Here is a 26,883-nt window from a genome sequence, read left to right as displayed (position 1 = left end):
AATCACACTACAGGCTGTAGGTGGTGCCAGAGGAGCCAGATTTTTTTTTTATTTTATTACCTGCTTCATGTAGTTCTACTCAAACATATGGTCAGTTTCAGAAAATATGACAGAAAGTTAGTTTTATAAGTCTTACCTACTGCACCTTTAAATTGTGAAATGTGTGTGATAGACATTTGGGTGTCTCTGTTCAGTATACTGGCTGCATGTATCCTATGTGGTTTAATATTTTAACTATGATTTTTGACTTGCATACCAAGCAACCACATCTATACAATCCTCTCACTCCTCAAGCACAAACAAAAGCACTGAAAAAGTCAAAGTAGGGTCAGGGGGTTCTTCGGTCCCACATCTCATTCGTTCTGCTACCCACTGTAGTAAAACTCCACTTAATTTTATTTTTTTTCAGTCCATAAACCCTACCTCCAGCACCTTTAAAATCACCAGCGTGTTCTCAACTCCTGCTTTCATTGAACCAGTAAGTGAGGTGCCACACTCGCCTCCAATCCCCACCTCTGCAGATAAACTCTTTCAGTTCCTTAAGTATAAATAGGAACACCCCCATCTTACCACTCTATCAACCCACTGTCCCATATACCAGTCAACCACGCATGGCTTGGACTCGCCTGTGTGTGTGTGTGTGTGTGTGTGTGTGTGTGTGTGTGTGTGTGTGTGTGGCAGAAAGCGAATGGAAGTCTTCTCCGGCAAGATGAGCTCCAGTGATTACAGGCTGAGACAGTTTTCTAATTATTCTGTCAAACATCAATCCTGTGGGCTGATGCAGGCCGTCCTGTGGCCTGATGGACAATGTAATCACTGCTAGAGCCCCCTCCCAACCTTACTCCTCCACCCATTTTACTTCTCTCTACACCTGTTTCCTCCCTCTCTCCTCACCCTCTGCACTCTCTCTCTCATTTTCCTTTCTTTATCACTCTTTTCAACACAACTTCCTCACTCACTCCATCTCTGTCACTCATCTATTTTCTCTACACATTATTTCAGCCATTCTCATGCTTCCTACAAGTATAAAAAAAGACACTGTGGATCTAAAAGAAATAAAATATAGGGCTATTAAAAATTATACAGCCGGCAGAAGGAATACGGAAACAATCCAAAACAGCACAAAAGCCAAGTATGGGAAAATTAGGAAGGATGAGAGACAGAGGGAATGAGCAAATTCAAGTCAAGCTGCTGTAGTCTACAGACTGAATCTTACAACTATTTCGACAACACTAATGGCAACTAAAGAAAATAAAAATAAAAACCCTTTTGTAAGATCACACAGGAAGCTCAGACTTGAGTTCTAAGCTATTTTTAAGCACTGATTGCAGCTAGCTGAATGGTCAATCAGCTGAATACTAAAACAATTTAGCTTTGTTAATTATAACTCACAAAAGAAATATTGGTTGTTGCCTGGTTGATATGCTCTCTGCAGGATGCTGTGTGCCATTTACGTCTGGCAAAAGATGGTACTGTTGAAAAAGAAACAACAAACTGTCCAATTATTTATTTTTTAAATTAGGGCACAGTACTGCGCAGTTTGCGGTGTCTTTTTACTGTTCATAAAAGACCAACAACGTTGTTTTTTTCTACATAAACGATCTACCTGATTGATTCAATACATTTTATTTGTATCTATAGATAAAGGTAAAACTACACACATGAACTTTATGAGGTTTTTTACTGCCTGCCTATGGTCCCCTAGTGGCTAGAAATGGCGATAGGTGTAAACCGAGCCCTGGGTATCCTGCTCCGCCTTTGAAAAAAAGCTCAGATGGGCCGATCTGGAATCTTCCCTTTATGACGTCATAAGGGGAAAGGTTACCTCCCCTTTCTCTGCTTTGCCCGCCGCCCACAGCTGCCCAGAGAATTTGGCCCGCCCATGAAGAAATAGAGCTACAACCGTGGCCGCAAGCTGGTCAAGGCCACACCCCCACCCTCCACATTGCCCCCCCTCTCTCCTCCTCAATAGCATTTAAAGCTACAGACACAGAAATGGCACGTCCTAAGGAAAGCTCATTGTGGGACTGGCTCTAGTGGTGTAATTCTGCACCAAGGCTGAATTTCGGGAAAGAGACTTCAGATTTTTTAAGTTGGGTCCAGGGTTACCAGGGTCCGTTGGGCAAAACAGGGATATGCAACTGCAATTATATTACAATTCGTTGAATATTAACATAGAAATAATATAAATAATAACATACAAGGAATTTATGAATTGTAATCATGAATTTAACTAGTGTAAAAAAAAAAAACACGACGCCACGGTGGGTTGGTTTTCCTCCCGTCCTTCCGAAGGCTTTGAGTCACCAGCTCAGCGCCTCAGCACTTGTTTAACAAAGGCATCAACCAGGATCCATTTAGAATCCATTAAAGTGAGAGAACACTTTATTGTGGGTGCTGTAATCCACAGTTTGATCGTCACTAGTCTCAGACAGCTATTTACCTTTATCAAGAATTCACTGATAATTCCAAGCACTGATATTTTGTCTTATAGTGCTTAAAATAAGCCTGAGTGTAAAAAGCCTTAGAGATTGTTGTCTTGGCAACCAAACCTCTACGAAGCAAATATCACCCAGTATCACCCATAATCACACTAGAATGACAATGAATAAGAGGACATTAGAATAAATGACATTCTGTAAACATGTAGAACAAGTATTAGGGAGGTGTGAATTATTAACTTAGGCCAATACATTTCAGAAAATGAAGGAAAGAAAGATTAAGCTATATCTGTAGCTTGAACAGAACTTTGACATAATTTTCTATCTGCAATTTTCTAGTATTAAATGTAATCCTGAGCGTTTTAATTGGGATTTTATATATATATATATATATATATATATACACCGTATTTTCCGGACTATAAGTCGCACTTTTTTTTCATACTTTGGCTGGTCCTGCGACTTATAGTCAGGTGCGATTTATATATCAAAATATATATAATTTAACATGTTATATGTTATTTCATGCTGAAAACATTACCGTCTTCAGCCGCGAGAGGCGCTCTCGGCTTGTGACAACCATATGTCAACAGTGCAGTTACGTTAACATACCGGACACCTACCGTATTCAGCCCCTTGTTCTGTGTGCTATTGTGTAGTTTAATAACTTGCCTTTCCAGATTAAATGTCTGTTCTTGGTCTTGGATTTTGTGAAATAAATTTCTAAATAAATGCGACTTATAGTCCAGTGCGACTTATATATGTTTTTTTCCTCTTCATGACGCATTTTTTGACTGATGCGACTTATACTCCGGAATATATATATATATATATATATATATATAATATAATGTCTCTAAAAAAAGTCTGACTTACATCTGTTGCATATCAATCTTTTCCCTTTCCTTGACAGTACATCTCAGTTTTCCCACAGCAAATCTCTTGTCCATCTGTATCCTCTGCTGGAGGTAGCAGATATTGACTGAGATAACAGTGTAGGGGGCCGTGCTTTACATTGCCTCTGCTGCTGGGGGAACAAGGCAGGCTGCTGCAGCAGAAGACTGTCATGTCAGCTTGGACAGTATATTCAGGACTGAACTGGATCATATGATCTGATACCACTTCTTCCCATCGTCTGTCAGTTATCAGTAATGCAGGCACAATAAGATCTGGATAAGGGAAATGTAAGGTGGTACATAGTGGTTGAACACAGATATTAGCTAAAGTATTGACTCTTGCTAAATCCTTGCATATCCTTGACAGTTTAAATGCATAGACTGTTGTTGATGTGTTTGTTTCTATGTATGCAGGTATGTTCTCTGAGTTTGTATCCTGACCCTGAGCATTAAAACAAAATAAAAGGGGCAATTTCTTTGGAGATGTGATGAGGAGAACGTTTCAGCCTCAACGTCTTTCCATTACACCCGATAATAAAGAACTGTGCGGATCAGACAAGAGGATTGTATCAAATCGGGCCCGGAAAAGCCAATTACGCTGACAATAATCTCTCGCTGTACTGCTGCCGGCATGTCTCGCAATACAAAGCTACAAATACCTGTAACACAACGAGGAGCAGCACTGAGGAGTGACAGGACATCTAAACAGACAAAGTATATTTGTGAATGCTTGCTTAATAGGCTACACAGTTGGTAGAAAGGAAGCCACATTTTAAGAGCCAGTGTCTTTGGGAGAAAATTCTGCTAATTTAAGTGAGAACATCTTAATCTCACCATCGTGAAGAGTTGACAAAGATGTTAAAACATTGAATGAAGAAAAAAAAACACTACTGCTGTCCTTACAAGCATCATACTGAGGGTGTTATGGAGGAGGATAGCAAAGAGTAGCCAGTTTAGAGGAGCCGGTGTCTCAACCCATAACCCTGCCCAAAAACCTAGGGCCCTGTTGAAACAAACACAAGCTTCAGGAGCCTAGGCACAAGCACATAATCTACGAACAGGCAAACAACTGGATGCATACGCAGATATTAAGTAGTGCAGATTAAATATGCTCACACAGCTACAAATAAACACACAGAAACAGAAAATCCAGGATCCAACCTTATCTTAAAATGAACAATCTATTCATAGTGTTGTTTGGAACATAGCATCAATGCTCATTTTAATACTCAAGTACTCATGACCTTGTGATATGCAAAATGTTAATCAATTTCAGCGTTTTAGACTCCAAGTTACAGTAAAAAAGTGTAAACTATTTAAACACAACCTGTTTTTCATCATCTTCCAGTTACAACAAAATCAAAAGAATTTATATTATGTCTGGGTATGGTTACAATAAGGTTATGTCTGCGCTGTAAGCTAATAAAATAATTCCAGTCAAAGAATATTGTGCAGATTTATTTGGATTTGCCAATATTAGCCTATTAGCGTGATAGTAGCATTTAGCACTTTACTGGTGTGACACGTACAGTAAAGTTCAGTTTATCCTTCATGGGGAGTGCTACTCAGACTGTAAACATGGTTGTATGAAGTGGGAGATTTCAAAAACTCAAAAAATAACCCTGTCCAATGAAATTTAAAGATCCAGTGTTTTTGGAGCTTGTCCAAAAGGCAGGCTGTATCAGCCTGTAATACTTTGATTTTGAGGATTGTTTTTTGTGACTTACCAAAATGTATGGAAGTGCAATACTAAAATCGCTGGAGGACAAGGAAGAGGGCAGGGTAAACAGTTATTTATAATCAGCCTCTCAATCCTTAACAGCAGATATGATGCAAAAGTATACACGAGCTCTGGTTTAATACTATGATGCTCTGTCTTCTGACTTTTCCACAGGATGACAGCCCTGTTGTCTAATGCCATACGATTCCCAGTCTTTACAGAAATGTATATGTGAGCCTCTAAAAGCTAACGTATGTTGGCATTACTGGATGCTGTGCTGTACAGTGACTTATACTGCAGTTAATGATGCGAGATGCACTTTAACCACCTCCAGTCAACGAGGGAAGGAAAAAAAACATTTTCAAGGCTTTGGCACGTTGTTAGCTTGTTGGAGTTCATGCTGACTCTGCTAATTAACTTACAGCAACATTCAACAGCTATCATTGCAATTAACCTGTGTTTCAATGAAGCAACTTCAAAAATATCACCCATTAATAGCATACCATTAATAGCCCTAGAGGATAGGAAAGGGCACAGTGTTTGTGGTGTCAGTACATAGCTCAGAGAGCAGGAACGATCTCATCAACTGGGTGTTTGAGTGGCCTCACATAATCTCCCAGCATGTGCACACATAAGCGCCAGGGGAGCATGAAATGAGGGAGGTCTAGCAGTCACACTTCTGCCGCAATGTCTCTCAGCACTGCACGTGGCTGTCTGTGATAGTGATACTCCCTCAAGTCCTGGACCATGGACCGATGGAGAGATGGAGAACTGGAATGGTGGCAAAGGGTGGAGCGATGACAGCAGTTGGTTTGGATGGAAGAAATCTCCATTTATAATACAGAGAAGAGTAGAAAAGCATGAAACCAAGAGTGATAATCACTAATGTAACAATTGTGACTTCTAAAACTGTGCAACAGAAGACACATTTCTATTTTCTCTGTCATCTGGTAAAGAGGAAGAAACATCAAGCAGCTCTTATAGAGGCGCATGAGAATAAATGAAGTCCTTCTTTGCTATGCCCTTCCTCTGAGTGGTCAACTTCACAAGGTCGCTCAATCACACGCAACTCCCCTCCCTGTGGCATCCAAAGGCCCTATCTGATCGCTGGCTGGCTCCCCCTGGCCCCATGGTGTGAACCAGGTGCTGCGGTGACAAATCGCTCCTGGCAGCAATAAGAGAACACAGAGAGCAGAGCTCAATTAGCTCGAGCTCCAATCCCAGATCCTCTATTGATTTCCCACGGATGAGGAATGGCAGACAGGAGAAAGCTCAATCAGAAATGCCCATGGGACCTGTCTGTGTGTGTGTGTGTGTGTGTGTGTGTGTGTGTGTGTATGTATGTGTGTGTGTGTGTGTGTGTGTGTGTGTGTGTGTGTGTGTGTGTGTGTGTGTGAGAGAATCAACAGGGGACAAATTGGTGCCAAGACAGGGTGCTGGGATGAGGTGAATATGTTAGCAATCTATAGTCTTTATGCATACATGATGGCTAAGTAATAGTGTTGTCTACTCATGATGCAGTGGAAAATGACATTAGTCTTTAAAAGCATGCTGTGCTGTCCTAACCCAGATCAAATGGAGATGGAGACAGACAAGGCATTAGTTCCTTGAAGGGCAAATCAATCGGACAAGTCATCAGCTCCATGGTGCATCTCTGGACAATTCCTTCACTTCGTAAAATTAACCTTTACAAGAGGAATGAGGGCGAGAACGTATGGAATCTGACAACCACATTTGTCCTTCGCTAATGACTTAAACCTTCCTGCATAGGTGCAACGTGTAAATTCTTTGCCCAAATTCATAATGTGTGCATACATTTGTTATTTCGTCCATGATACTGTATGGATGTGTTTGGATGACGTATTGTAAGAGTTTGGGTTCAAGAGTTTAGGCAATGGGGAATATGTGTGTGTATACACGTCAGTGGGAGGGAGTGGCGACATTCAGTATGTGTGAAAGATAGTGAGCAAGTGCTGTTGTACAGTATCTCCACATGTGATTGCCCCGTCTCACTAGACAACAATTCAAGTTAGAGTTCTGTAACTGTGCCAAACCCAGAAGGGCCCTTGAAAGTGGAAATATATTAATTAAAATGCATACCACTAATTGTGTCTCAATTCATCTCATACACATGGACGAGCATGCAGCAGAATTATTCGTGCTCACCCTCTAATGCCCACTGTGTGTGTCTCTCTTTACCTTAAACTAAACACCTGTTCACCGAGCTAGCCGGTGTCCAACCCGTGCTCAACCCCAGGCCAGAAGACAATTAACCTGTCTTTGTCATATTACTGTATAAATATGGGGGGATATGTTTATGTTTATCTGATATGTCCATCCACATGGGTTTCTGAGTTCTCTACATCAGTGTGTTAGGGTTAGATGTGTGCTTCACTAAGCTGCACAACTGAGTTTTCAACTTTTGCCCTACAGCTGGAAGACGTTCAATGGACAGCCCTGAAATCTAGACACACACACACACACACTCACTCACACAGCTACAGTATATGCTCAAACTGAAGAAATCCACACAATAATACATATTGTATAAATATAATACAATATGTGGAAGGCTGAACTAACAAACTACTTGCCAATGTAATACTTAATATTACTTAATACTTAATGTAATGTAATAATATAGATGATTTTGCACGCTTATGTGTTACTGAAATATTAATCTGGCATTGCCATACGTATCTTCATAGCGCTGTGGCATAAGGCCTGGCTTCACTACACATTAATTCTAGGACAGGAAAAAAAAAATGGTCTCGGGAAGGAACTTGTTTTGGTGGAACATTTGCACCCAAACAGCAAATAGAAAAACATCACATACATTAAATGAAATTAACAGTTTACACAATACAGTAACGTGACCTGTTTAAATTAGCTGCATACGTGGTTAAACGTAATTTGCTCCTACCAGTGTATCACTTTGTCTACTTTGTCCGCAGCAATCCCGGCAATTGGTCCAAAAATGTCCCAGTAAGTTAGTAAATGCCAGTAAATGAAGGTGGGGGACATCCAGCATGTGAGCCACACGCCAGATGTCAGGCAAATATTCTGGAAATGTACTTCCGTTGTACTTAAACATGATTAATAAGTGAAATGATTTCATGTTGAAGATTCAGTCAATACAGTGAAAATTAAAGCATTTTACTATAAACAAACCAAAAGTATCATATAGCAACTTTTTCTAAATAGTAGGGCTGTAACAGTTTGTGTGTTTGTACCTTGACCCCCAGAGACATTTCATAATTTTATAAGGAAATAGTCTGCCAAAGTTGCCAGTGGGCAAAATGCTCTAAGTCCCCAGCAAGAGAACTTTTTCCTGTCTTTGACACTTGCACTACTGTCTGTTCAAAATAAATGCAAGTATATTATGCATTTTGGAAAGACAAAAAAGTCCAGGGTGCTCAGGAAGTTCAATCAAATGCTTGGAGGTGCTGTTTGGGGTCGGGAATTCAATTGAATGTAGAGAAAAAGAAAAAATCCAAGGCACTCTTCTTCAAAATTACATAAAAAGCCTTTATTTTACTGGCTATTTCATGATAGAAAATGTAAAAGACATTGGGAGAAGCAACCCACGTGTAGCGGCACTGACAGCCTTCTTCAGGGTTCAGTGCCGCTAGGCGTGGGTTGCTTCTCCCAATGTCTTTTAAATGTTCTATCATGAAATAGCCAGTAAAATAAAGGCTTTTTAAGTAATTTTGAAGAAGAGTGCCTTGGATTTTTTCTTTTTCTTTATATTATGCATTTGTTTGTTTTTCTGGTCGCACTGAGCAGTGACTCCTAAACTGGGATATGAACCGGACCCTGACTTCTGTGTACCATTACACTAGCATCAAATTACCAACCGTTACATTACTAACTGCCTCATAAGTAGAGCTGGGCAATATATCGACATTATATCGATATCGTGATATGAGACTAGATATCGTCTTGGATTTTGGATATCGTAATATGGCATAAGTGCTGTCTTTTCCTGGTTTTAAAAGGTGCATTACAGTAGTGATGTCATTTTCTGAACGTACCAGACTGTTCTATTATTTGCCTTTATCCACTTAGTCATTGTATGATTATTTATCAAAAATCTCATTGTGTAAATATTTTGTGAAAGCACCAATAGCCAACACTACAAAAACGTTGTGGTATTGATATCGAGGTATTTGGTCAACAATATCGTGATATGTGATTTTCTCCATATCGCCCAGCCCTACTCATAAGGTATTCTGTTTTTCACAAGAAATCACTTGACATGTCTTTCGAGCTCTTATGCAGCTATTTCCAAAGGTAAGCACACTTGTAGGTCAAGTCAACTCATCTTCTCATTTTCTTCAACATAGGTTCTGTGGGATTGAGCTCTTAAGACTGAGAGTCATGTTAAGTCATTTTAAGCTGTCCTTCACATTCCCTCCTTACAAAAAATATATTTTCACAGCGTTGAGGTGTATTTCAGGTTGTTATCTTGCTGAAGAACTCAAACGCTCAGCTGGCCAAAATCCTGGTGGCGTGGCACTTATGAGATATGCCATAATAGACTTGTTCTGAGACTGCTGTGACCCAAGACCATAAACTCCATCACCACTAAACCAAACTAAATGTTGATTGGGACATTTGGCAGCAAGGAACACTCTGAAAGAGGAAGAAACAGCAAGTGTGTAAAATGTAGATTGTATTTTTACAAGACATAGTAGAGAAATTAACTAATTAAGCATTCATATGCAATATTGTATTAATTTAACATAACTGAGCTGAGAACCACTAATGTGGAATGCAACAAAAGACTAGATAGCAGTGCAACTAACTTAAAGTGAGCAGCGAGGAAACATCTATTTTTTAATCTATTTATATACATTGCATCTATTGTACATAGTGAGAACACATATCTGATGACATCTAAACTATGATTCCATCATATTACAGTTATAGACACACAAAAGCTAGAAGGCAAAGCCACACCAACACATGCTGTAACATGAAACCAAAGTCTACCAACTCCAATTAACATTTGCACTATGTGTAATGTGTGTCACAATTCTCCGAATCCACGATTTGATTTGTCTTTCGATTTTAAGGTCACGATTCGATTCAATTTTAACACTTTTTTCAGCAGTGACAGCAATACAACAATAAGAGCCACTATATGGCAAAGAGCTACTTTCTCAGAGTTTACAAGGGGCATCTGAATGCACCATGAAGTCTCATTGGAGCCCACACGCTTTACTGCTGGTGGTTTGTTTACATAACTCACTCACTCACTCACTCACAGGGAAGGCAAAATGTTACCACACCAGTGACTTCAGGGAAGCGGAAGATTTTCCAGTTCTGTTTTTTCTCCGGCATCGCTGATTCTGGCAGTGGCCATGGTGTCTGAGAAAGTTCAGCTGCAGGCTTCCGGTAAGCTAATGTTATGCTGTGTCTTTAGCTGCATGCTACCGGCCGGTAAGCTATGGCTGGTAAGTTTTGCTTTGGGCTTGTTCATACAATATATGGAAAAAAAGGAGAAATGCGGTAAAAAAAAAATATGTCTACATTTTACACTGTTGCTTCATCAACAGACATCATGTATGAAAACAGTTGCTTCATCAACAAACATGTAATGTGTGAAAAATACACAACAACTGCTGGCAAAGCTGAACTTATAAGAAATGGGCGAGAGCTGTTTATCTGATATGTCCATCTTATACATGGGTTTCTGAGTTCAGCGAGTCCACCCATTCTGCATCAGTTTATAGATGTGTGCTTCACTAAGCTGCACAACTGAGTTTTCAACTTTTGCCCTATAGCTGGAAGACATTCAATGGACAGTCCTGAAATCTAGACATACACACACACACACACACACACACAAAGCTACAGTATATGCTCAAACTGAAATAATCCACACAATAATACATAAAGCTAAAGAGTTTGTCCATGTGTCCACACACACCAATTTATTGCATCCTGCTAGTGATGACATTTCAAGGACTAATACAGGGTCAGTGCTCTCTGCCAATAGCATACGCTTCCTACATTGTCGCAGTGATTTTAAATGTACTAGAGAGCAAAAGAGGTCCCAGGATGGACAAAAAACCAACCCTATATATGTCACTAATGCCGGCTTTTAATGCACTGTAAGCAAATCTGCAGGAAAACCATTATATGAGGTCGAACCATTCTCTTACAATGGCAAACCAATAAAATGACCTGCACAGCATATAACTGAAAAAAAGAAATCCATCACCCGGAGAGCCACTTCTTCCTGAAAGCACACAAACCCACAAACTTACAAGCAATGTTCACTCTTTATGTGGCCTGGCCTCAATATGGCAGCCCAAGTGTGTTGGCTGGACTAAGTACTTGTCCTTCCATGGCTGGCCCCCTATTTAGTACTTGTGTAATATTCTGCACGCTGGGAATGAACTCCATTACCGTGGTAGCTTGTTTTCTCCTTTCGCTCCTTTTCTCAACAGCTTTGCATTGCATGTGTTTATAACACAGGGAACCAGCATCTCCCACAGGCCCTCGGCTTTAGGCAGACAGGTGATTTCTTTCCCTCTAACATAACACACCATGGAGGCTGTAGCATCACGTGACTCTTGTGATTAAAAGGTGTTGGGAGTCCCTGGGGGGCGGCATGTGCGTGCAGATGTGTGTATGATGTGGGTGCAACAGTACAAGTATGTATTTGCACCTATTTGGGTTTCTTCACAGTGACTGAATGAGCTGTGTGATTTCCATCGCAGACATGTGATGTAACACCCGAAGGACAGAGCCCTGTAAAATAGGTCTCCTTTCCTTCTTTCCTGTGCAGTGTGCAGACAGGATGCTGCACTTTTCACAACACATTTCTGTGGCTCACCTGGCCAGAGCTTTAGGTCTCCTGCACACTGGCTGCGTGGCGTGAGCGTGGCATTTCTGTTATGTGTCAGTTGCGTGGAGGCTGCGCGGTGTTTTCTATGTCTTTACACACCAGAAACGTGTCTGACGCGGCGCTGCTGCTAGCCTTGTCTGTACACATGTACGTTTCCCATTGATAAAATGAAATGCCATGTTAAACATAAATATATACTGATTTGATTACAGCAAAGACAACGTCGGCAGTATTGACGGCAAAATAGGCTACAGAATATTCTTCTGTATTGACAGGTGCAATATTTTAAAATCAATATTTTGTTTTATTACATTCATATCTGCAATTATATCAAAACCTGGAGACTTTCAAACATTTCATTTATTAATATGTATTTGTGTCAAAATGACATATAAACATCTTTTCCTATTCTATTTCGTCTGGAAACGCTTCCAACACGCTTGCGTGTCGCGTGAAAAATAGGCGTCGGTCCTATTTCTAGCATGCACCCGTTTTCGAGCCGCGCCTGAGACGTGTGTGTCACGCAGGCAGTGTGCAAGCTCTAACCTGTTAACATGGGAGCCAAAATAAAAATGGACACACCACGCAGCTGACACGCTCACGCCACGCAGCCAGTGTGCAGGAGGCCTTACTGTGACTCTACACATATTGAAGCACATTAGACATGGACTCAGACATCTCTATATAGGGAGGAAAAAAGGCAGTGCCTGGGCTTCTGGGAGATTTAGCTTGCAGGCATGACACTAAGGGGAGCTCCTCACATTGACTTTAACAGGATTTAGCTAGATGAAAGCTTACAGGGGGAAAAGAGGCGCAAAGAGCCAGAGAGAAAGAAAAAGTAGAAATAGAAAGGAGAGGATGACAGACTGGCAGGAAGACACAAGGAGCCCCGCTTTAAATGTTCAGGTATGTATCATCACCACGTAAGTAGTGATGAATAATACCAATAAAGACACTTTCATAGCAAAGAGAAGACAGTGTTGGAAATAAAATAGTAATAAGTAGACATCGTAATAGTGGTGCATCCCCTGTAGAGGGGGGTTGGATTGGAGCTGGCTGGGCTTAGAAGTGTTACTGCAACAAGAAGGAAAGTGGTTTAAGTGGGACCAAGGGTGAGTTAAAGCAGACTCACTGAGCTGGAAACAAAGAAAATCTTATGTAGTTTTGCTTGAGAGCAATGGGGGACATGCATAATAATCCCCAACGGTAAAAATACAGGGATAATTCAGAGGGAAAATCTCCCTCTCCCTCTCTCTCCCAGGTGAGCTTTAGCATTGAGATCACGCATGCCAGTGGGAGCTGAAAATATGATTCATGATCAACAGTGTGATTATGCAACAACATTAACACAAGCATATGAACAAACCTCTATAGCTGCCCGGGAGGTTGGTCACCCAGCGGAACTAATGCTAATGTGCCAATCTGTGCATCTTTCACCTCCTCACTTTGCACGCCTGCTTCGCTTTAAACAACGCAGCAGCACAATATACTACAGCAGCATGCAACAAGCCTGCAGGTAACAACCTAAGAAAGCAAACACACAGACGCACATGTACACTTTTACACAAAATCGTATACTGTATTAGATGTATGCACACAGACTAGGGGTGTCACAATATGCCAGGTTACAATTATCCAACTATGATCATATCAGAAAATGGTGAACAGATGCACAGTTGCCACTTGACTTTTAAAACTTGCTCTATTTTTTTCTTACAGTAGGTTTTTGTTCTTTGTCCATCTCATTTTGCACTCACAGACACACAGAAGCACTGAGCATGAGGCAGAAGATTCACAGTGATGGAAATGTGACTCTGGGTCTCTGCCAACAGCATCAGTAGAACAAAACGTTATTCTGAGAGGGAAAGACTCCATCTACCCTCAAAATAGTTTAATGAGTGTAGTCGGAAAACTGGGAATTCTGTAAAAAGGACAGATTTCGTTGACTGTAAATAGAAAAACAAAGCTGATAGCAAGCAGCCACAACTAACCTCACAATTCTATAGTATATATATAGTAACTCTATAGTAAACCCCACTACTCTGCAACAGAAAAATTAAGTTGTAGCGCTATGACTTTAGTTTATATTACATTCAGTTTATCAAAATATAAGCTTGCTACAGTATATGAAAGCCTTAGAATTCCTCATGGGGGAGACAGAAACTACTCACTATAGCTTTAATTCACAGAATTCTTTTTACTTTTACAATTCATAGTCATTCTTATTCACAATTCACTTCATACAGCTTATGAAATCTGTAAATCAATTTATTACAGTTTAATTTGCAGTTATAATAATATGATTCAATAATATGTTGATTCTCTTTTTCATTCTGTGTAACCTGCCAAAATGACACAGGGTCATATGTCGGTCAATACACAATCAGCCAGTTGCCTGAAAAAGTAAAAAAACAATATTTCATTCAAATAATTTTCCAGACATTGCTTTACGAGCGACGTTTCTACGGCTGTATCTGTATCTATGTCATACGAGATGAAACGCAAAAGAACATTCATTTGCGTCTACCTCTGGGTTGAGAATGATGATGATGATGATGTGTGCGTAGCGAGTGAGAGAGAGACGGCAGCTGTCATGCGTAGTTGTTGAGGAATCGATAAGCAGAACCTAATCTTTTTTTTACGGGTACCCATTTCTTGGCATTTTGGAATGGGTTCTAAATTGGAACCGGGTTTCGGTTCCCAACCCTAATTTTGCCATGATAACTAATAGTTTGGTTTAGTGGTGGCCCTTATACAGACATACATCAACAACAAGGGTCTGTTTTAGAAAAATGTCATCATTTATTTTGGCCCATAAAAATTACAGAAAACTGCCTTAAGCCCTGAGAAGAAAATGGATGTTGAGTTGGACAAAACATCCATCTGCCATTTTCTTTATGGCACAGGCACAAAGCAATAACGAGGTTATTTGGCTGTTGGTATTTGCTGCCTGCACCTGCTTCGTGCCTACAGGTGATGTGAGGGGAAACCTCAATAAATTCTGCCATTCTGTCAACAGACTGTTCTATACGTGGATATGAAGAAAGTGGAGCTATTTATTTTAGCATGAAAAATAAATATGTCCGTGTGCCGAAATTCAAACAAAGCTGAATGGTCTAGTATACCCAGCTGAGCTACATCTCACACATTTAACACACACACTGGGCTACACACTGCTGTATGATTATTTTTTTTCTTCTCCCAATCATTTCACGTTGCCTTTTTTTCTATGTTGGTCCTTACTTCACATACAGTATCCCCATTTCATCTGTCTTCTCTTTGCTTTTCTTTCATAGAATAATAACGTTAAAGGTAATGAATGCTGTAAGGCTAGATACTGGAGACGTGAGCAAACAAGAAAAAAGCAGGCTTTGTCATTGTCTCTGCTATTCAGTGCCAAAAGTACACTCACATCACTTCCACTCCTCGGCACAATGAGCCTGAGACATCAAAGCGGAGACTGAGAGGGAGAGAGCGGTAAAAGACGGAGGGAGGGAGACAACAGCGTAAAAGCGACTGAGGGAGGAAGACTCAAAGAAAAGACAGACATCAAACTACCTGTTTATGTGGAAATGTATGGCGTCATTACAGCGAGATATTTCCTGCTATACCACCTGCCTGGCCGCTTAATGCACTTCTGTCTTTTCCATAGCATATAAACCATTCTAATCTTCCCAAAACTCAAAAGGCACAATACATAACATATACTCATGTATGCAACAGAAAATGAATGCCATTCCCTAGAGCCGCTATCAAACTCATTTTATGCAGTACCAATAGAAATAAGCATCATCATAACATATGCTGTCAAAACTATTAGCTGAAAGAAGAAAGAATGTTTTAAAATAGGTTGAACAATAATGATGTGAAATAGAAGGTCCATCTGCGACTTCAAACAGCATTTACACTGTCAACTAAGGGTTGAATTGCCTTGTTGATTGCCTTGATATTTAAGGCAAATAAGCAGAACAATGCTCTTAACTTATTGATACATGGAATCAATTATTTTTGCCTTATCATATTCACCTATCCTGTGAAATTATTTTAATTTCAAATTCTGCTCATAGTTTTGACTTTGGAAGTGGTAATTTGTGATAGAATTTGAAAAAAAACTAAATGCAAATGAGCAGCCCCCTTTCTCACTCTTATTGTGAAATGATTAATATTCCCTCCACAGATCAGAGCAGGTTTCTCAGCTCCCCTGGTTGAAATGCTAATGGTGCTTCCAACCTAGTTTAATGTCAATCCTATTCTACTTTTTTTTCCCTGTTAGGGAGGAGCTCCCTGTCTCTATTTTCATACACAGCAGCAGGAGGGACAGACAGCGGGCTTACTCCCCCATCTGGATCTAGGGAATCAGCCCAAGACAGAAAGAGAAGGAGGAACAGGAGAAGGGTGGTGGAGGATCCTCTTGTCCATGCAGGAGTGTTTTTGCGGGGAGTTTAATGAATACAGATTTTAAATATTGTTCAATATTATAAAGAGGATGGCCCCATACCAGGAGAGAGTGACAAGTTTTCTCTTCTCCCTCTCTCTCCCCTTTTGATTACAATGATTCTTTTTTATTTCCCCCTGCAGACCATTGAGTTGTATTTACTTGAGACCGAATAGAATCTAGGCAATGTATCACTTGCTGGGGTGTTAAGGTAGGTAGGTTTTTAACATTCATCTACAAAAGGTCTGCAACACTGGTCTGTTCACTGCTGTGCCATAAATAGGAGGCAGAACTCTTTAAAAATGCTACAATTTCCAGATCCGCACCAGTAACCCTGAGTCAAATGAAAAAACCTACAACTGAGTATTAGGTTTAGATGAAATTGAGTTTTCAACTGGTGTAATATTGACTAAATATATATTTTAAGAGCAGACTGTATTTCAGTCAATATATCTGTATCCACAGCTTATCCATGGTGTCTGAATGTTTAAATTAAGAAAGCTAGCATTATTCTAGTACGGTTAGAAAAGCAGACGTGTAAAATCAAGAGAAAGTGTGAGAGCTGTGAGATGCCACCTTTCAGTAGATTCATAGATTAGTGACTTGTACTGTAAAACTGTGGTTGAATATGGCAACTCCCAGGTGCGTAGATATGAGTGTGAAACCCCTTTTTGAAAACATTTCCTGCCAAGTCAAATAAGCATGTGTAAATAAAGGTCAAAAAGGGGGGCAGAAGACTGAATTGGTATTAAATGCCACTCAGTATTTCAACCATGCCTTGCCAGAGATGCTTTCATAGAGGCAACCGGAGATCAGTCAAGGGATGTGGGAGTGACAGCAGTGGGGGAATTAGTGGTGTGACTGTCAACACACAATCTGCACTGCAATATCGTTACAAAGCTTATATTGTTTAGTTTGGAGTTATTAGCTTTCTGAACATAGAGCTGAATCACTTGTAAAACACCCAAGCTGCCACTCATCCTGAGCAGCAGGATTCTCAGAGGCATGTTCTGAGTTAAATTAGCATTCATTTTGAGTTGCATATGAGTCTGTGCTGCGTGTGAATATGCATATGTACACGTGTGTGTGGATCTACATGCGATAAGTCTTCATAAGCTTCATTGCAGTACAGAGCAGCAATTTATCATCATGCCACTGCAACTGAAAATGATGGCATTTAATCACACAGCCTTCCCTCAGTGAAACATGGATATATGCCAAGGTCCCTAGTCTAATGAGCGCTGTTGTCTTAGTGACAAAGCGCTAACCAGACAGACAGGGCTTTATAAATGTGCTATGACAAGATGCATGACTGCAACATAAAATACAATTCAACAGGTGTTTTGTATTGACTTTTTCAAGATGTGCATTTTAACAAGGGATCAATGTGGCTCATGTACTAAATTGTTACAATCAAGCAAGAAAAAAAAGCACACAATCCGTTTTTTAACACATTGTTCCTACCTTAGGGTCAGCTGTCAGCAGCTTAAAGGCCTCGTACACCTGCCTCTCTTTGACTCCTCCCCCCAGGTCCAGGAAGTTAGCTGGCTTTCCTCCATGCAGGTCAATGATATCACATGTGGCCATGGCCAAACCGGCTCCATTCACTGTGAAAGATTTACTGTGTCAGTTCAATTAATATGCAAAAATGTATACTGAAATATAGAGGAAAACTAAAATAGCTGACATATATTTAGCCAAACGGAAGTTGCATTTTCATAGTGAGATTTATGGTGTCAGGTGTACCCATTTTATATGTTGAGTGACAAAACCCTGGGTAAATATTGGAGATGTATTTGAAAGATGGAGACAGCTTAGAGCCCAAAAGGACGCAGAGTTGGCTAATTTCCTCTTGAACAGGTAGACTAAGCATTAGCTTCAGGCTACTTTATCACAGCTACAAGGGACAGGCATTTTATGTAATTTCAACATTCGTGCACTCACATTAAATTATATTGCTAGAGTACCCGAGTTGGTTACACGCAAAAACAATTAAGACACAGCCAGTAAAGTGATAATGACCTACCGTAATTCTAAGCCGAAAAAGTGTGCCTGTCAGTTGGGTAACGTACAGAGCTCCGCGTGAGCACGGGCTTTTATGACTGTCAATATAGCCAGCAGCTAACATTAGCTACTCCGCTGTGCTGTGAAGTAATGTCTGGCTATGTGAGACAAGTGTCTAGCAATATTGTTGTGGATGCTGCGGTCTCATCCTGGCAACTTCAGTGAACTTTGAGTCTGGAGAGGAGGGGGGAGGGGGAGACGACTCTCTCCAGTATTTTGAATTTGTACTGCAGTAACTATTTTAAACACTAGCTGTCAGTATTACATATTGCACCTTTAAGTGTAATGAAGTTAAAGCGGACCATTAGGTCCAGGCTAAAGTTCAGAAATTGAGACAAAAGAGCCTAAGAGGAAAGTGTGACACCAGCAGTCATGAGTTAATTAAAATAAAATGACCGTTGCTAAAGGAAAGATGACGTGTACTGTACAAACACCCACAAAGGAATCCAGCAGTAAATTATTAACCAAAGAGCAAACCACTGAAAGAAATGCCACACTTAAAAACTGAGAATCTGTTGGAAATCTTCTAATCAGGAATTTTTAATGCCTCAAGTCGAGCAACATAGAGCAAATTTGATTATGACTTGACTCCCGACTTCAGAGAAAAGAGCGTTGATTAAAAAAGGTTTTTGCTATGCTTTTTTGCGGCCAGTGTCATCATTTAGCCATCTGCCAGCAGTTGTGCGGGAGCCAAGTACACAAAAATGTCTTACCTCATTTGGTTTAGTCAAGCTGAACTTGTGTCCTGGCAAGCTCCCCGACCGAGGTCTCAATAAAAGGGAAATTTGCGTTAACAGCTGTCATTTGGTGGCTTACAGAGCTCTCAAGGAAGCTGTAGGGCCTTAAAAGCTGTTGTTACTTTAAGAGAGGCTGGGAGTTGGGGATGCAGAATGTGTGTGTGTGTGTGTGTGTGTGTGGGGGAGAGGGGTCGTGCTAACAGACATCTAATGTGTTTATGATGCTACGGGGCAAGACGCAAGAGCACCTGTTAGTGCTGCTGAACACTGTAAAAGCTTTGATTTATGACAAGAGAGGGGGGCTTTAATGAGAACGCTAACAATCTGGCTCACTGGAGACTTTCTGGGCGGATTATAGCTAATTAGAACGCATTGGTTACGGCAGCATTCCTTCTGGAGTCCTCAGAAAGCTGCTTGTAATGTGGACTGGAGAAGAGCCCAGGCTGCCTTTACTTTGACTAAGTTTTTAAAATGTGTCCGAGCTTTTCACTTATGTGACTTAAGAGACTCATTAAAGCCTTATGCCAGGAGGGGGTTGATTATGGGAGAAATAATTTAATGGTTGGCATGTGTGCAGGAATGAGTTCTGCTACGGGGTTTTGTTTCCATACCAAAGCAGGCAATATTTCCGTCCAGTCCGATATATTTGAGGTCCCACTTGGCTGCCTCCGTCTCTGTAGGGTCACTCTCAGTCATGTCATCCATGGCAAACACAGCTTTCTGACGGAACTCAGCATTGTCGTCAAAGTTGATCTTAGCATCAAAGCAAACCACTGGAGGAATGAGGAGATGACAAAGATAACATTAGGAATAAAGACAGCAACAGAGGAAACACAAAAGTGAGAAAGAGGGAGATGGCAGCCAAGGTAAAGGGGAAAAGGAGGAGGACTTCAGACATAAAAGCCAACTAAATATCATTTCCAAAGCCTGAAATTAATTAACTGAGGGGTGTCCCCTCGGCATACTGGTCTTAATTATTTCAGCGGTTGGCTCACTAGGCACGTGTTTTTGACCCTGCCTCTGAGGGATAGACCATTATAGTAAATGGACATTTCCCTTACACTTCAAAGAGAGTGCATTTCAAAGAGTCCACACATTAATGAAGCTACCTGGAAAAATAGCAGGCAAAACATTTTATAAATTAGTTGAAGGGCTTTTTGTATACACAACACTTAAATAGTGACTGTGGAATAGTTGGAATGGAATAGTTTGACATTTTGAGAAAGTAAGTTTAGTTGAGAAGAGTGATACCACTGTCATCTGTCAGTGTTGCCTGTATAGTAAATATGTAGCTGGAGCCAGCAGCCAATTAGCTTAGCTCAGCAGAAAGACTGGAAACAGGGGGAAACACCAACCCCGGCTCTGTTCAAAGGTAACAAAATCAGCCTAGCAGCACCTCGAAAGCTCACAAACTTGTGCTTCATATCACATTAGTAAAATCTGTGCAAAAAAAAAAAAAATCTGTATCACAAAGCCATCAGATTACAGTTTGAAGGAGTAAATAAAACTGGAACCCTTTCCCCCTATTTCCAGTCTTTGTGCTAAACTCAGCTAACCTAAGCTGCTGGTGCTAGCTTCAGATTTACCATAGAGATATGAGAGTGGTATCAATCTTTTTTTATCAAACTTGTAGCAAACAAGCTGATAAGTGTATTCCACAAAATTTCTTACTTTTAATTCAAAGACATTTAATTCCAGCTAGTTTTTAGCAAGCTGCGATACGTTTTTAAATTTCTCTTTTAGACATCAGTAATCTGTAAACTTTCAGCCATTAAAAATATAACGATTATGGTCTATTGCTATATGAAAAAAAAAAAATTCTAATGAATAGCACATTGCATGTAAACAGATGGCTAGATAACCAAAATGTAATAGTGAGAAAAGGTACCAAATATGGAAACATGGGAATTGGCTTTGGGAGTGACATGCACACAAAGAGAAACAGAAACAAAACACGTACATAGACAAACTTTAGATGCAGCAGGCACAGCTCCTCCTGGGACTGGGGAGTAGACATACTGTGTCCTCCAGGTAAAGTTGCACTCCTACACAATTCCTTTTGTTTTTGTTTTGACACATTCATTATTGCAGTCTATCTACAAAATGAATTCAACTAATACCAAATAAGACGACAACAAAAAAATGTCCACCCTTGAGAAATTTCCCTTTTTAATACACGTTTGTTTAATGCCTGCCGGAAAATAGCAGCGCTCCCTTGTGACATGTGAACAAATGGAATCCAAAAAATGAGTTGATTTTAATGTGAAGCTTGTCTGCAAAGCCTGCTTCAATCACAGCCACTGCTTCTTCCTGCTGGTAGAAAAGGAAACTCGTACCTCTCAGTGAAAATTCACCGTTTGATAGGAGTCATTTTATTTATTAATTTTCATAAGAATACATGAAACAACAAACCTTTCTTGTCAATCTTTGATAAAGCACACTTTGAACAAGAATCTGGTATTGAGTAGAATAAATGACATCAAAGAAGTGATGCATCTTCAGCGTATTGTAATACATCTCGATAGGACACATCCCAATCAATCTGTGTTCGGCGCCACAGACAATACAAACACTCTTATTTCTTTAGGAAAAAAACAGAGTTCAGTACAAGTTCAACGAAAGCAGCGTCACAACAGCTAGAATATGTTTCGTGACTTTGTATAATGTCTTTCTCATCTAAATGATGAGCACATGAAATGTTTACCTGCTCGCCTCCAACTGTGTCATGTTGCGCAATTTATTGTGTTGAGTGACAACTAGGGACTGAAATATACACATTTCTTTGTTATTCTTTGAGAATTCAAGTGTTTTCATCTATTAGGGAACACTTTAGACATGGAAAGGGAGTAACAAGTGCAAAGACCATAGTAACAGCACTGAGGCAGGCTTTGAGCCCATGGATTGAAGCCGGACCCATACTGTAGCTATGGTAAATGGTGATCCAAATACAAAAAAGAAGCCTGCTATCAGCTTCGAATTGTAGAATCACAACTAAAGAAAAAACTCAAGGATCAGCTCTCAGCTGTTCTTGGAGACAATTTCAAAAGCAGGCAATGAAACTTGTACTCAAAATTATATTAAAAATTTAAAACCGGTTTTGGACAAATCATGTGGGAAGGTTTAAGATGACAAGTGACGATTCTAGAATTGCTTTTAATGCGGAAACAGAGAGACTGTTGCATGTTAAGAAAAGGCCAACTGCCTATTTAGACCTCCATTAATCTTACATGAATTCCACTTTTACACAGCCTTTACAGCATAACAATGATGAGCTGAAGGTCTGAGTTTAGACTTCAGCCTCACTGTGACAATTTCTATTGGAAGAAAGAGTTGACTGACTCTACTGCTCGACTGCACAATAAAAGTATCCTGCATCTAATAACTTAAAGTTAAATTCAATAGACTGAACATACATTAGGCTAGGCTGTGCTACTATAAAGACAGGGAAGGATGGAAATGTCTTAAGTTTGTTTTTGTTGCCGTTTGTGGAGCCTGGGCTGGACAGAGACCACGTTTTTTTTTTTTTTTACAGTGTGTTCAGGGGACAGGCAGCTAGCGGTACTGAGGAGATGTTTGCTGTATGTGACAAAAGATGTTGTAGCCTAGAGCACCTTTAATCATCAGCAACTAGGACTCATCAACACGCTATGAATATGGAAATCTCTGCTCCCTGAAGCCATTTGGTTTTTGATCCAGACAAAGTCATGTCTACAAGAAACTGACGTCAATGTGTTGCAATTACAGTACACTTCACATTCTTAAATGCATTCAGACCCCAGGAGATAGTGTGCCTGCATCCTACAGTCAGTGATTAATAGGTGGCTGCATGTTCGTGCAAAAATGCTCTCTATTTAAAGTGCTGAAATACTGCAAATGCTTTTTGGGGACAGTTAATGACAGGAAATAAAAAAAACACACACACACATACACACACACAATAAAGGTACCTTGTCCTTCGGGAGTTTCTCCAAGAGGATTGACTTCTACTTGAGTGGCGTCGACTTTCAGGAACAGATCATAGAGCCTCTTAATCTGATCTGCTGCCTGTGAGGTTCACATAGGACAGTAATTACATGATGGTTCGACTCTGAGCAGCTGGCCCTGCCAAGGCCGCTCATCCTTCCACAAAGGCTACATAAAACATGGCAAATCACCTTCAACATCACAGATTGTTTTGCATGAATATGTATGTCTCTGTGCTGGAAAGTTAAATGTTTCTCTTCTCTTTTTTTCAAAAGGTGTGACAACTGGCAAATAAGACATGGATTACAGCACATACTAATGTGGCTACATACATATATAACATCATAATGCATTTTTCAGTAGATTCCACCTGGCTGTAGCTTTTTGTCATTGGTATTTACAAACAGTGTATGGGCAAAAGAGGAACACAGCCAGTGAATATAGCAACATAGAACAACACTTAAAGCATCACGGTCAAAATCCCCATTTTAAAAGCAGTCCAATGTATCTCTCTATTACTGCAATTGTTCTTTAGAAATGAAGACAACTTGACATAGCATTGAAAGACTTCTGAATGCACAGTTCCAGACACAGTCCACCAATCTCACAAAGATCTTAAACACACACACACACACACACAGTATAGGCAAGCACACACTCATTCAAGACAGTAAAGATATTTAAGAAGAACAGCTGTAATTTCCTCTGGAATTAAACAGTCTGGCAGCTGACTCTTAGCAACCAAGGAAAAGCATACTGACAATGCAGAAACTTAACTAATCACTTTCTATTTATCTCCTTGCCTGTTTAAAATCAATGCCTATTCAGTATTCTGCAAAAAAGGATTGCATACAATTCGATGCAAACAAAAGGTCAAAACATCCTTAACTCTCAGTTTGCTTCTCAGAAGAAGATTCACTTGTCTGATATATACGTATTCCATGTGCTAAGATTGTGGGCTAATCTGATTTATCATGCCACAGCGCCTGTGGAAAAGAAAACATATTAGTGAACTGATGCCGAGAGACAAACGGCTTTGAAATTAACTCTATATCTAAGCACACATACTCATTCTGAATGTGAACTTGGAATGTTTCTATAGTGTTATTCGTTGGCCTCATTTTACTAGCTAATGCTGCCTGAGCAAGATCTGTAACACTTGAGGTCACTGTCCTCAAAATTATAGGCTGCCCATTGGGATGAGTTTGCCTCTAACTGCGTGATTTACACATAAAATCAAGGCATCGAGGCATGTTTTATGAAATAATGGTAACATTAGTGATGTCAGGGCCCTCAGCCTGGCAAAGTGCTGTGTGTCACTGCCAGAAATATGACAATAGACCACCTGGCAAGTGAGTCTAGTGTAATGACACTTCACAACTTTGCGGAAAACAGAAAATTAATAATAACCAAAGCTTGGTCTGTTTGTCAATGAAAATACATCTGTCTTTGCATATGTGTGCGTGTCTGCATTGTAGATTTTTCTGCCTCTTATTTGCATTGTGTCATAAAGCCTTCAGTGCGCCCATTACCTGTCTCTGCAGAGGTCCTTTGAAACCCAAATTAGCTGCCATGCGAAGTGCCTGGTCGTCTCGCACGCCTTCAAGTATATCTATGACTTCCTATAAGATTTGCAGTGAAAGTGAAAGAAAAAGGGAAGGAAACATGGAGAAAGGGAGTGAGAGAGGGGCTCAAACCAGAGCTATAATTTGACACAAAGTGGATGTTCACATGGTATTAAACTCCAACATTATAATTAAGTAGTGGTAAGGTGCCAGACATGAACAAAAGGGAAACTTAGGGCTGGAACGATGGATTTATGATAATCAGACCCTCATATCTTTGACTTTTAGCTAGAGAGAAGCTCGCTTACCAACTTTTTTTACAGGTATACAAATGGATGAAGGATTTCAGGGTTCACAGCGTTAAAGAAAATAAAGTATAAAACTGTGGCTGTCGTTAGCTGGTATAAAACAATTCTGTATAAACCAGGTCTGGACCATATAGGTTTTAATGAGATGTGTGAAGGGCTTTCATTTATGTTAGATAGCAACACCACAGCTGTCATCAGGGGAATTAATGAATGACTCTCAGCTGGATCTTTACAACAACAACATCTGTAGACAATACAACATGGAGATATACAACAATAGAAAATGGAGGCAAACTCCATCTGTAATGCTTAAATTGTACATCTGTTAACAATGACAAGGACCTGTTGTCAAGTAGCCAAGTGACTACAGTGGATTAAGTTCTGTAAATGGAATCTAATTAACAGCAAAATAAAACACAGAAGGCTGTGTATTTGTTCATATTAAGCTTCAGTGTTATGCTGTATGTGTGAATCATGTTCAGCTGCTGCAGTGTGCATGCAGGACAATAAATTTAATTGAATTAGCAGAAAATACGAACTGAGCACAGCTTCCATCTGTAAGGCCCACTGGGCAATCCAGCCCCGGCACGATTTTGAGCCAAATAAAGCCTTTGATTGATTAAAGAATAAGATATTTGAGCAAAGACGGCTAAGAGTTTCATTGTGCCGGACAACATCAATCAACATTAACTTCTGCATTGTTTTTGAGGCAGATACATTTCATTTTGTTATTCTTCTCATTTGATTTTGTAGTGATGGGTATAAACCACAAATCATATACCTTAAAGATGAGTTCTGGGGAGCTGGCGGCTACCTCCTCTATATCCATACCTCCCTGGGGGCTGCCTACCATGACAGGACCATTACAGGCGCGGTCCATCAGGATGGCAAAGTAGGTCTCCCTAGTAATGTCCAGGGCCTCAGCAACCATCACCTGAATATGGCACAGCAGGGGAAAGAGGGGCTGATGGAGGAATACTAACTTGACTTCATGATCACATAAAGGGTGACAGTGTTTCCTCTAGAATTTTTTTCAGCGGTGGCGGGGGGAACGGAGGACGTCAGAGTACGGTCTTATCTGCTAATGTAAGCTACCGACCGCTCATTTTACACACAGTTTAACAGCAAAACTAAACGCTGAGTGAACATTACTAGCTACATTTTTCATGTTGGTTTTGAGCGGTATGCACCCCCACTAACCTGGAAAATGGTTTTAAATCAGTAACGTTACTACAGCGTGTCGGAGGAATATACGTGAGTCAGAGGCAGAGGGGCCGTCACAGCAGCGTGGCTAACGTTAGCTTCTTGTCTTATCTGGGGTCTGATAAACAGTAAATTCATCAACAATGCTATTTTCCAATAAACTGTAGCTGTCATATTTCACGGGCGTGAGTGCGGATTTCATGTCGCGGCTTTCGTCGCCATTTATCACTTATTGAGTGAAGTAGTACTCGCCCTGTTTATTTGGTTGCCATAACTTCGCGAGTGATGACGTCCTGTCACTGTTCCAGTTGCTCTGCTCACCCTAGGGGGAGAGAGCGGATGACAGTTCGCTTGAGTTCAGTAGAGCAGACGGCGCTACGACTTTATGACTTTTCATAAACAGCTGAAGGAGCGGTGGTGCGCGGTGTACATAGCGGAAACCTTGTTGTGCGCCTGCCCTATTTCTGATGATGTGGCGCTGGAAATTTTACCGTGGCGGAACGCCACTATGCTATCAATATAGAGGAAACACTGGGGTGAACTCTACTGATTGAACACAATGACACAGGCAAATAAGCAGCATCCATAGATTGGCAGAATCTATGAAGCATTGCTCTCAGAAGTTCTCATATGCTGTGAATTAGAAAAACGGAGGCAAATAGAGAGGGACCTAACGCTCAGAGTCCAGCAGA

At 40.4% G+C, this 26,883-nt stretch overlaps 1 protein-coding gene and 1 long non-coding RNA gene across 2 annotated transcripts in view; both read right to left on the bottom strand.

Moving 5' to 3' along the window:
- suclg2 (succinate-CoA ligase GDP-forming subunit beta) overlaps positions 1–26,883 on the bottom strand; it is a 107,868-nt gene that overhangs the window by 31,815 nt on the left and 49,170 nt on the right. The window contains exons 5-9 of the mRNA XM_078247916.1: positions 25,770–25,922; positions 24,648–24,737; positions 23,100–23,196; positions 19,764–19,925; positions 17,816–17,958 (exon numbers count right to left, since the gene is read on the bottom strand). Coding sequence (XP_078104042.1) covers positions 17,816–17,958; positions 19,764–19,925; positions 23,100–23,196; positions 24,648–24,737; positions 25,770–25,922 — 645 coding nt within the window. The remainder of the gene's footprint in view (positions 1–17,815; positions 17,959–19,763; positions 19,926–23,099; positions 23,197–24,647; positions 24,738–25,769; positions 25,923–26,883) is intronic.
- Positions 14,122–17,154, bottom strand: LOC144516180 (uncharacterized). Its single transcript, XR_013501817.1, has 2 exons — positions 15,329–17,154; positions 14,122–14,311 (listed from the first exon to the last, which is right to left on the bottom strand). It is a non-coding gene; the product is annotated as an uncharacterized LOC144516180 (long non-coding RNA).

This window comes from Sander vitreus, chromosome 4 (assembly GCF_031162955.1).
Source record: "Sander vitreus isolate 19-12246 chromosome 4, sanVit1, whole genome shotgun sequence".
In the NCBI taxonomy this organism is placed as follows: domain Eukaryota; kingdom Metazoa; phylum Chordata; class Actinopteri; order Perciformes; family Percidae; genus Sander; species Sander vitreus.
Note: the sequence above shows the minus strand (reverse complement) of the source record. Positions and strands in the feature narration are given on the sequence as shown.